The sequence below is a fragment of the Tachyglossus aculeatus genome, chromosome 13, assembly GCF_015852505.1.
Source record: "Tachyglossus aculeatus isolate mTacAcu1 chromosome 13, mTacAcu1.pri, whole genome shotgun sequence".
Lineage (NCBI taxonomy): Eukaryota > Metazoa > Chordata > Mammalia > Monotremata > Tachyglossidae > Tachyglossus > Tachyglossus aculeatus.
The window spans coordinates 4,986,292-4,998,552 of NC_052078.1; the positions used below are offsets into that span (position 1 = coordinate 4,986,292).

Sequence of the window (12,261 nt, forward strand, 5' to 3'; positions counted from 1 at the left end):
ATAGCATCCGCTCCCCATTGGCTACGACTATCACTGCAGTTCCAGAGCTGGTGGGGGGGTAAAGGGGGGAAAACACATTCTTTCACTCATCTTGAGGCCGTGAAGAACACAATATGCCCATGCAAAACACCCCCTCAAAACTAGTTCAGGCCTCCCAGAAGGGGATTTGTTAGTGTGGAACCAAAAGAATCCCATGCCCGGTATTAAACCAAACCACACTGTCCTGGTGAGATGTCCCGCAGAATCCTAACCCTAATCTAGAACGCAGCTCCTCTATTTGAATGTCCAGCAGAGAATGTGCTTTCTGTACCCCAACACACAGCTTGGATGATACTGAGAAGGGGGCTCCCCAGGTGTGAACCCCACGATCCCATTTTGGCTGCCAACAACTCAGTTATGTTGGAGCAAAGAGATGAATCACCTTTTTCCTATGGCCTTCCCTCTAAGGTCTGGAAGTTATCACTCTCAAAACCAATCTGTGGCCCTCACACGTGGGAAGCAGAAGTCTGCCACTTTCCTACCGGAACAAGTCCTGCCTGCGGGGTCAATTTTTCCTCAGGTTTGGGGAGGTGCTTTTACTTTTTTTAAATTATTTTTTAAATGAATGGTATTTGTTAAGCACTTACTACGTGTGCTTAGTACAGGGCTCTGCAGACGGTAAGCGCTTAATACGACTGAATGAAGTGCCAGGTACTGTACTAAGTGCTGGGGCAGAAACAAGATCATCGGATTGGACACAGGGCTCGCAGTCTTAATCCCCATTTTGCAGATGAGGTAACTGAGGCCCAGAGAAGTGAAGTGACTTGCCCAAGATCACAAAAAGCAGATGAGTGGCAGAGCCGAGATTAAAACCCAGGTCCCCTTTCTCCCAGGCCTGGGCCCTTTCCACTAGGCCACACTGCGGTTAGAGGTTACGACTCATTTCGCGAGAGAGAAGGCCCCAACACAATAGCCCTTGTCAATGAAAGAAAAAGACAGACACCTTAGCACGAGAAAACCTGCTTGGCAGTTTTTAATTTGGCAGGCTCCGGTTTTATAATGGAGGACAAAAAGAGAGACTACGAATTAAGAGTCAATAAAAGGTGCAGCTGGTGGGAAGGAGGGAAGAAAGAGATACCCAATTTCTGCTTGAGGATAATGGAAAGGTGCATGTAGACTATTACTCAATACATGCAGGGTGACAGTGTTTGGAAGAAGGGTTAGGACCAAAATGGTAGAGAAGGTTTGGTTTGAATTTCTTCAGTCCGCAAAAACAAAGAAACAAACAAAAAAACCCAAAAAAACCAACCACAAAACAAAAAAACCCAGTTAGTGTCAGAGTGTTGACCCCAGGCGCTTTGTCTCCTGGCAATTTTAGGAAAAGAATATTGTTTTTATGCCACAATGTATGAAAAAATAAGGTTCAGCAGTCATACAAACATCGTGATTGTGCGTTTCGAAATACTGGAAAAAAGGGACTCCTCTTAGGCACTTCAGCTCCTGGTAAGCGGTCTCAATGCAGACCTTCAGATGCTAGGTGACTCTAGAAACCTGGGCCCCATCCAGGATTCAATTTAAATAATGAGAAATCTGCCCGGTTGTTTTTTTTTTTGTATAACAATCAACAGTTTATTAATGGGTATGGTGAAGTTTAACTATCCACCAAAAGATGTGTAAAAAATCGCCATGAAAGTAAAAATAAATAAAGCTGTTTCTAAAACCGGCCTTGGTTTACATCTGGGTTCGGAACGCCACGCAGAAACACGGAACGGTCATTACGGGTTTCAGGTCATCTATGGGGTGTTCAAATGACAGCTTTAAACGCCGCATCTAACGAGGACCAAAACGGATCTGATGACGGGGCTAAAGACTCCCGCCTTCCAAGATGGCATCTGTCACCCAGATCCTTCCTCCGGAAGCGCCGGGCAACGGTGAAGACGGATCGTTGGGCTTGGACATAAGGCACTAGGACGCGGAACTGCCGTCCGCTCACCTTACGTCTCCTCTGCCTGTTTCCCGATCGGCGGTTTGTCTCACACGTAGAAAAGAAAAGAATTTCAGGACACACTGCACTTTCATGAACACAGCATGTGAAGTCTTTTGGGGAAAGGTTGGAAAACATTTTCAACGCAAGACTGAATCTTTAAACAAAGAAAGCTCTCGGTCATGCTTTTTTTTTGACTTTTTTTTTTTGCAGTTATCACTGGGGAAGAATAGGCTCGGTACTCATCGCTAAATCCCGATACGCATTCTCAGAACCGTTTTCACTCTTTTCTATCGCAGTCGGTGTTCATGAGGCAAAACCCTGACCCCGGAAACTTTGTTCGAGTTCTCCTATAAAGGTTCCTACATTCACAGCGGTCACTCGGCTTCACCTTCCTTTTGTTTGGCACCTGTTTGGGGGTGGAGAGAGAAAGTCCAGCTATAAGCAATGGAAAGACAGCCTGACAATCGAGATTTATTGAGCATCTACTGTCTGCAAAGCTCTGTACCAAGCACTTGGGAGAGCACAGTGTTGTGGGTGGGGAATGTGTCTGTTTATTGTTATATTGTACTCGCCCAAGAGCGTAGTACAGTGCTTTGTACACAGTAAGTGCTCAATAAAAATGACTATATGAATGAATTAGTAAAAAAAGGAACTGACAATCTATCAAGGGAGGAGGAGGAGGCAGACATTAAAATAAATTACAGCCAGTACAAAGGAATGATGTGAACGTAACTGCAGTCGAGGTGGTGAGAAGAAGTGAAGGCTGGTGGATGGAGCCCAGGGCTGAGAATCAGGAGACCTGGGTTCTAATTCCAGTTCTGCCTCTTGCCTGCTACGTGACCATGTCCAAGTCACTTCACTTTTCCATGCCCCGGTTTCCTCATCTGTAAAACTGATTAAAAGTCAGGGAGCCCAATATGGCACGATGACTGTGTCCAAATGGATTAACTTGTATCTACCCCAGTGCATAGTACAGTGCCTGGCACATAGTGAGTGCTTAATAAATACTATTTAAAAAAAAAATTGCCCAGCTACAATGCACACACTATGATCAAAGAGTGTCTCTATCCCATTACCCAGGATGGCAAGTGCTTAGTACAGTGTTCTGCACACAGTAAGTGCTCAATAAGTGCCATTGATTGCTTGATAAAATCCTGTCGGTTCCGCTTTCACAAAATGCTACAATCCGCCCTTTCCTTTCCATCCAAACTGCTACCGCAATGATCCAAGCACTTGTCCTATCCCATCTTGACTACTCCATCAGCCTCCTTGCCGACCTCCCTGCCTCTTGCCTTTTTCCACTCCACTCCATACATCACTCTGCTGCCCCATCATTTTTCTGCAATGTTTTCTGTTTTCTGCAATGCTTCGTCCACATCTCCCCACTCCTCAAGAATCTCTAGAGGTTGTCTGTCTACCTCACATCAAACGGAAACTCTTTTACCATCATGAGCCAGGCACCGCACTAAGCGTTGGGTAGATACAAGCTAATCAGGTTGAACACAGCCCCTGTCCCACCAGCGGCTCACAGTCTTCACCCCCATTTTGCAGATGAAGAAACAGAGGCACAAAGAAGGGAGGTGACCTGTCCAAGATCACGTGGCGGAGCTGGGATTAGAACCCAGGTCCTCAGACTCCCAGGCCGGGGCTCTTTCCACTAGGCCACCTGCTTTTTTATGGTATTTGTTAAGTGCTTACGATGTGCCAGGCTGTACTGTAGTGCAGATACAAAGCTGTCAGGTTGGACACAGCCCCTGTCCTGCATGGGGCTTGCCGTCTTGACCCATTTTACAGATGAGGTAAGTGAAGCACAGAGAGGCGAGGTGATTTGCCCAACGTCACCCAGCAGACAAGTGGTGGAGCCGGGATTAGAACGCCTGTCCTTCTGACTGCCATTAGGCCATGCTGCTAGTTTATGGTGCTATGGCCCGGTGTCGGCACTATGCTGCGGTCACTCCAGCTGCAAATGGGTTTGGCCCTTAGATTTTTGCCCGTCCTTCATAATGGGACCCCCACCACCACGAAAAAGCTGCCTACTCAGCTCACTGAACTTACTACCCCAGAAGGAACACCCCTGGCAAGGGCGACGGGTGACGGTGGCACTGTCCACACTGCCAACCCTGCGACCAGCTCCTCCGGCGGGACGTCTCGGCGGTGGGACCGCGGTTCGTCTGCCTTTCACGGTGGCTGGCTCCCTCACCCCCCAACCAGACTTGGAGCAAACACTAAAAACCGGCACCCCATTTTTGGATGATTTTGGTGCTGCGGGGGGAAGACTCTCATCCGTCCGGAGACTGTGAGCGATTAGTAGCCTTCGCTTCCTCTGCCCACCAGTCCTTCGCAGCGAGAACTAATGAAACCTTGGCCGCAGGAGCAACGGCTGGGAGTGGATTTGATTCTGGAAACGGCCGTTTGCCGCAGACGGGTCACGCGGCTGGGCTTTTTCCCCACCCGGCTGGACCTGGGATTCCCAGGGAAAAGGTCAGAAGGCAGCATCCCTACCTGCTGGGGTGAGGACCAAGGCTTGTAAGATGTCAGAGAGGGAGATGATACCCACAATGCTGTCGGCTTCACTCACTACTACCAGCCGATGAACCTGTGAACAAGCAGAGGAGGTGGTCTTGTGTGATACACATTTGCTCGTTTCGGATGGTATTTACTGAGAGCACGGCACGGTACTGACAGCTTAGGAGAGCATGATCTAACAAGAGTCAGTAGACACATTCCCTGCCCACACTGAGCTTAAAGTCTATAGGGGATAGATGGAAAGAAGCAGCCGGTCAAAGGTATTCCCCCAGATTCTTTTTTGTTTTTTCATGGTATTTGTTAAGTGCTGACTCTGTGCCAAGCACTGTTCTAAGCACTGGGGTAGACACATGTTGCCAACTTGTACTTCCCAAGCGCTTAGTACAGTGCTCTGCACACAGTAAGCGCTCAATAAATACGATTGATGATGATGATACAAGGTTACGGGTTTGGACACAGTCCCTGTCCTGCTTGGGGCTCACACTCTAGGTAGGAGGGAATAGGATTTAATCCCCATTTTACCATGAGGAAACTGAGGCGCAGAGAAGTGAAGCGGCTCGCCCAAGGTCACCCAGCAGGTAAATGGCAAGGCTGGGATTCGAACCCAGGCCCTCTGACTCCCAGACTAGGCCACGCTGCTTCTCCAGATGATGGGGAGCGAATAGCTCTACAAGAGCTAAAAGGATCCCCAGGTATAATGGGCCGAAAAGCGTGATTTGGTGGTGTTCCTTTGGCCAAAAATACCCGGTCCTGAAGAAGTTTAGGGTTTTCATTTTAACTCGAGTGGCCTGCATGTGCCCAAGCAGATAAATCAATCAATGGTACTTACTGCACGTTTACTATGTGCAGAGCACTGTACTAAACGCTTGGGAGAGGACAATATAACAGAATTAGCAGACACGTTCCCTGCCCATGATGAATATTTAGAGTCTAGAGAAGATCATTCATCAGTATAGGTATATCACTCACTGTGAGGTACAGCATACCAAGTGGCAACACACTTCTTCTCAGAGATTCCACAGCATTTCAAAAGCTAAAAACCCCCATAATCTCTTTTTCCAAAGTGCCTGGCCCCACCTCTCATTTTCTTTTTTTTTTTAATGGTACATAATAATAATAATGATAATAATAATGGTACATGTTAAGCGCTTACTATGTGTCAGGTAAGCACTAGGGTAGACACAAGCTAGTCAGGTTGGACACAGTCCCCATCCCACATGGAGCTCACAGGCTTAATCCCTATTTTATAGATGAGGTAAAGTGAGGCACAGAGGATTGAAATGACTTGTCCCAGGTCACACAGCATTCAGGTGGCAGAAGCAGAATTAGAACCCAGGTCCTGCTGACTCCCAGGCTGCTAGGCCACACTGTTTCTCTACCTCCTTCACCCGGGGAACAAAGAAAGAGAACTGTGAGATCTTACGTTATTTAATCAATCAGTGGCACTGTACTAAGCCCTTGGGAGAGAAAAATATAACAGAGTTGGTGGACACGTTCCCTGCCCACACTGAGCTCCTAGCAGCTTTCCTCTCAAGAGCTAACTTTCTTAGTATTTTAGCAGGAACGAGCCCCCTTTTCAGGTTGGTTTTTCCGTAAGGTGAATGAGGAGCAGAGGGATGGAAAATGCTCCATCAGCCTGCCCGAAAAACCCTCCCACTTCCTCCAGGGCCAGAACCTCACTTAGGAGGCAGGGGAAAAGTCGGGACACAGAATTGGAAACTGCCCAAGGGCCGGGGTAGCTACATACCAGTCAGGGGACCTTAGGGCTCCTCTTCTCTTGTATTTGAACAGTCATATACCCACCTGATGAGACTGACGTACCCAGGAGAGAGATGGAAAGAAAAACGGGGAGATTCTGTTTTTACATTTTTTTCTGTTTTCTAGCGACCGTGTGGGGCAATGCGTTCAATGCTTCTCCTGGTTGGTTTGCTAGAACACATGTTTGAATCACTCGGGCCTCTTTTCTCATCTGGCCAACCGAGTTCTTTTCGGAGTTCAGCCCAAACCCCTCCGAACCCCTTTGAGGGAGAGCGGTGGGGCGGATTCGATTCTTTACCTACACCTCGCATCCAAGACCCTGGAGTCTTTTGCAGTCGATTTTTGGACTCTCCAGCCGACCTGCCGCAAAGCGGCGGTTCTCATTTCCTGGCTATGGAAAAGGGCCCCGGGCTCCACGGAGCAAGTGCGGAACAAAGGATGTTTTGGCCTGCTTGACTCTCCTCTTGCACTTCTGGATCAGACCCCTTACCCCCTACCCCCCATGCCATGGTCTGAAATCTTCTACCAAGGATTTTCCAAAACAATCTTCAAGACTAGTCAGAGGAACGAGCCCTGGTGAGAAAACATGATACTCCTAAGAAGCAGCAGTGGCCCAGTGGAAAGACAGCAGGCCTGGAACCAAGGGGACCTGGGTTCTAATCCTGGATCTGCCTCTTGTCTGCTGTGTGTCCTTGGGCAAATCACTCAGCTTCCCTGTATCACCGTTTCTTCATCTGTAAAATGGGGATTAAATACCTGCTCTTCCTCTCCTTTAGATTGGAAGCCCCATGTGGGACAAGGGACTGTGCCTGACCTGATTATCCCTATTTACCCCTGCGCTTAGCATAGTGTTTGGTACATAGTAAGTACTGAAATACCACAACTATTATTATTGCTAATGTAGTAAACAACTACTAAAAATATTTTAGATTTTCAGTGAGCCTTTCGCCGAAATACCAAGTGTTCACTGATCAGAAACATAAACCTAACTGCAAAATGTGCATATAAACATGTTATAATTCTAGAGAATTGAACTACCTCTTCTGTTACTGATTATCCTTATTCCAGCAAATGGTTTCATCCTGGTCAGCCTGCTTGGAAAAGCAGTCCGGTTTTGGGGGTGGAGAGGGAGGGCAGAGAGTGTTTCACTGAGTCCTGAGCTCCAGCGGGTTAAATCAATCAATCAATGGAATTTATTGAGCACTTACTTGCGCAGAGCACTGTACTAAGTGCTTGGGAGAGCACACTGGAACAGAAACGAGAAGTACCGTGGCTCAGTGGAAAGAGCACGGGCTTTGGAGTCAGAGGTCATGGGTTCAAATTCCGGCTCTGCCAATTGTCAGCTGGGTGACTTTGGGCAAGTCGCTTAACTTCTCTGTGCCTCAGTTACCTTATCTGTAAAATGGGGATTATGACTGCAAGCCCCCCGTAGGACAACCGATCACCTTGTAACCTCCCCAGTGCTTAGAACAGCGCTTTGCACGTAATGAGCGCTTAATAAATGCCATTATAAAAACAGAATTGGTAGAAATGTTCCTTGTCCACAACAAGCTTACCGTCAAGAGGGAGTTTATGGTCTAGAGGGAGCAGCTGAGGCAACCATGCCCAGCCAGCAGGAAGCACCAGTCAGAGGATTAATAATAATAATAATTACAGTATTTAAGTGCTTACTATGTGCCAAGCACTGTTCTAAGCGCAGGGGTAGATACAAGGTAATCAGGTTGTCCCACTTGGGACTCACAGTCTTAATCCCCATTTTACAGATGAGGTTACTGAGGCACAGAGAAATGAAGTGACTTGCCCAAAGTCACACACGGCTGATAAGGGGAGGTTTGCTTTCATTCACTCACTCATTCATTCAGTCGTATTTATTGAGCACTTACTGGGTGCAGAGCATTGTACTAAGCACTTGGAAGAGTACAATACAACAAGCAGACGCATTGCCTGCCCGCAACGAGCAGGAATGGCTCCCTCAAGGGGGATGGCCTGTCCCCGAAGAGCACCTCAAGAAAGATAAGAAGTCTCTCAAAGCATCACGGTTCTGTTTCCTGACAGGCACATCTAAACATTACAGAAAACAGCCTCGCTCTTTGCGGAAGGAATTCTTCCGACAGAAGGATACAAGGGACTCTGAGCCTATTCTATCTCGCCGCCGACCTCTCGCCCACATCCTGCCTCTGGCCTGGAACACTTTGCCTCCTCCTAACCGACAGGCAATTACTCTCCCTGCCTTCAAAGCCTTACTGAAGGCAAATCTCCTCCAAAAGGCCTTCCCTAAGTCCTCCTTTCCTCTTCTCCCGTTCCCTTCCACGTCATCCTGACCTGGTCCCTTTATTTATCTACCCTCCCAGCCCACAGCACTTCAATCAATTAATCAATCAATCGTATTTATTGAGCACTTACTGTGTGCAGAGCACTGTACTAAGCGCTTGGGAAGTACAAGTTGGCAACACAAAGAGACAGTCCCTACCCAACAGTGGGCTCACGGTCTAAAAGGGGGAGACAGAGAACAAAACCAAACATACTAACAAAATAAATAGAATAGATATGTACAAGTAAAATAAATAAATAAATAAATAGAGTAATAAATATGTACAAACATATATGCGTATATACAGGTGCTGTGGGGAAGGGAAGGAGGTAAGATGGGGGGATGGAGAGGGGGACGAGGGGGAGAGGAAGGAAGGGGCTCAGTCTGGGAAGGCCTCCTGGGGGAGGTGAGCTCTCAGTTCGGAGCTCTCACTCATGTACACATCTGTAATTTATTGATTTGTATTACTATCTATCTCCCCCCGAGACCGTAAGCCCATTGTGGGCAGGTAATGTGTCTGTTTTATTGCATTCTCCCAAGCTCTTAGTACAGTGCTCTGCACACAGCAAGCGCTCAGTCAATATAATTGATTGATTGACTGTTCCCCGGCCCCTCAGCCGGCAGACTGCGGTGGGAGAGGGTGGGCGTCCCAGCACGGGGGTCCATCGCGGGAGCTGGCAGGACGTTGGAGGACGAGGATGGACTTTTGGGTTAAACTGATTTGACAACTGACACTGTAGAAAGGCCGTGTGAGAAGTAGCACGGCCTTTTGAAAAGAGCCCGGGCCTGGGATTCAGAGGACCTTGGTTCTAATCCCAGTACCGCCACTTGTCTGCTGTGTGACCTTGGGCAAAACACTTCACTGCTCTGATCTTCAGTTCCCTCATCTGTGCCACCATCATTATTATTATTAAAATGGGGATTAAGGCTTTGAGCCCTGTGAGGGGCAGGGACTGTGTCCCAACCTGATTATCTTGTATCTACTCCAGTGCTTAGTATAATAATAATGGCATTTGTTAAGCACTTATTGTGTGCAGAGCACTGTTCTAAGCACTGCGGGGGGATACAAGGTGATCAAGTTGTCCCACTTGGGGCTCACAGTCTTAATCCCCATTTTACAGATGAGGTAACTGAGGCTCAGAGAAGTTAAGTGACTTGCCCAAGGTCACACAGCAGACATGTGGTGGAGTCGGGATTCAAACCCATGACCTCTGACTCCAAAGCCGGTGCTCTTTCCACTAAGCCACGCTGCTTTTCTATGGTATGGTATATAGTATGGTATATACAGTATGGTGTATATATAGTATGGTCCCTGGCACATAGTAAACACTTAACAAATACCATAAAAAAATGCACTAGATTATGAGCTCCTTGAGGGTGAGGATGGTGTCTTCTACCTCTACTGTCCCCTCCCGAGCACTTGGTAAAAAGTTCTACAATCAATCTGCACACAGTAAGCGCCCAATACAATTGATCGACTGTATCATCTGTCATGTCATTAGTCGGATATGTACTGTTTGTTCTGTGATTGATAAACGTCTTTAACATAGTAAGCACATAGTAAGTGCTTAAAAAGTACTATAATAATAATTATTATTTTAATGATGCCTTTTTTCAAAAAGGGTATTTATTAAGCACTTACTATGTGCCAGGCACTGTACTAAGTGCTGGGGTAGAGACAAGATAATCAAGTTGGACACGGTCCCTGTCCCACATAGGGCTCAGAGTCTTCATCCCCATTTTACAGATAACAGATGCACGGAGAAATTGAATGTCTGGAGCCCAAGGTTGCATCACAGACAAGTTGGGGATTCGGAATTAGAACCCAGATCTGTCGGGACATGCCTGTTCTCCCTCCTGCTTAGACCATGGGCCCCACAACCGACCTGCTGATCTTGTGTCTTGTATCTACCTCAGCCCTTAGGACGCTTAGTAAGCATTTAACTGACACGATAACAACACCTATAACTTGAAATTTTCCACAAGGGCTGCCACAGGGATATCAACGCCTACTGAGGTGGCCTGATTATTCCGTTTCATAGGCCCTGGCCATAATCCACAATGTCGGAATGGAGGTTGCAAAGGGAGAGACCCCGATTCGCTGCCTCCTGAAACACCCCGAGCCCCAGAGCGGGTAGAAAACACATGGACCTCACCTCGGCTTTGACTATTCTATCCACAATGGTCTCCAGTGTTTCCAGCTTACTGCACTTCACCACACCTTCGAAGTACTGGGAGCGGTGTTGGAGGGCTTGCGTCACGGTGATATCTAGGTTATTATATGTTTTTTCAGCAGCGAGGTTCTGAAAGCCAAGAACACAAGGAGATGGTATCATCCTCTGGACTGTAAGCTCGCTGAGGGTAGGGAAGGTATCACCCTCTAGACCATAAGTACGCTGTAGGCAGGGAATACTGTTATAGTTTACTCTTCATTCATTCATTCAATCATATTTATTGAGCACATACTGTGTGCACAGCGCTGTACTAAGCACTTGGGAGAGTAAAATATAACAATAAACAGACGTTCTCCCAAGCGCTTAGTACAGTGCTCTGCACATAGGAAGCGCTCAATAAATACCATTCACTGAATGACTGAGAAATAAATCAAAAAAATCTTTGTTCTGGAATTCGCAGAGCGAAGAACAAGGATGGAGTCGAGACAACTTGTGCCAGGGGACTGTCCGGAATGATGCTCTTTCGCTCATTTCCTCTTCTCCCACTCTCTTCAGTGTCTCCCTTGTTTTTGCTCCCTTGGTTCACCCTTCCCTCAACCCCACAACACTGATGTCCCTATCTGTCATTTATTTGCGTATACTGATGTCTGTCTACCCCTCTAGACTGTAAGCTCCTTGGAGGCGAGAAACGTGTCTACCAACTCTGTCGTATTGTACTCTTCCAAGTGCTTAGTACAGTGCTCTGCACACAGTAAACTCTCAACAAGTACAACTGAGCGACTGAAAAGAGAGCATTTCAGAACGACAAAAGCACGTTCCCTATCAATCGTTAATTATTGTGCCCTGTACACTGTACTAAGCATGCAAAGCACTGTACTAAGCACTTGGGAGAGTACAGTCTTACACAGTTGGTAGACATGTTCCCTTTCTACAGTGAGCTTACAGTCTAGAGGGGGAGACAGACATTAATATAAGTAAATAACTTATGGATAGGTATGTAAGTGCTGAGGGATTGAGGGAAGGGTGAATAAAGGGGGCAAATCCAAGTGTAGGGGTGACCCAGAAGGGAAAGGGAGAAGAGGAAATGAGGATTTGATTCCAGCTGTTTTTTACCAGAAGACAATGCCCCACGCCCAGCCTGCCTCAAAAAGATAGAGGGTCTCGAATTGAGAGAGAGAAGCAGCGCACTCTTCCTTGCCGAGGTGAGGGGGCCGTGGGGGAGGAGGGATGGGAAAGACACTGCAGCCTTGGAGCGAGAGAAGCTCAATCTGTTCTCACTGCAGGAATTGGAGATGAGGGTCCAATCGGTTTCCATTAAAAAAAGATCTGATTTTAGAGAAAGCACGGGAGGAAACTGGAAGGTTGATGAACTTCTGGGTCTTTCACTGCACTGTGGAGAATAGCACTTGCAAAATATTAAAACAAAAATACTTACGATTACATCAAACTTGGAATAAATATCAACAACTTTTCCTAAAAGGGAAATACAGTGTTAGTAGAAGGGCTTAAATACAGTGGAAGTACAC

At 47.0% G+C, this 12,261-nt stretch overlaps 1 protein-coding gene across 14 annotated transcripts in view; it reads right to left on the bottom strand.

The window, feature by feature from the left end:
• Nucleotides 1–987: 987 nt before the first annotated feature.
• PRKAG2 (protein kinase AMP-activated non-catalytic subunit gamma 2) overlaps nt 988–12,261 on the bottom strand; it is a 173,573-nt gene continuing 162,299 nt past the window's right edge. For all 14 annotated transcript variants that reach the window (XM_038755908.1, XM_038755907.1, XM_038755911.1 and 11 more), the window contains 4 exons: nt 12,171–12,208; nt 10,718–10,864; nt 4,469–4,562; nt 988–2,372 (listed from right to left, as the gene is read on the bottom strand). In XM_038755908.1, the coding sequence (XP_038611836.1) occupies nt 2,341–2,372; nt 4,469–4,562; nt 10,718–10,864; nt 12,171–12,208 (311 nt within the window). In that variant the 3' untranslated portion in view covers nt 988–2,340. The remainder of the gene's footprint in view (nt 2,373–4,468; nt 4,563–10,717; nt 10,865–12,170; nt 12,209–12,261) is intronic.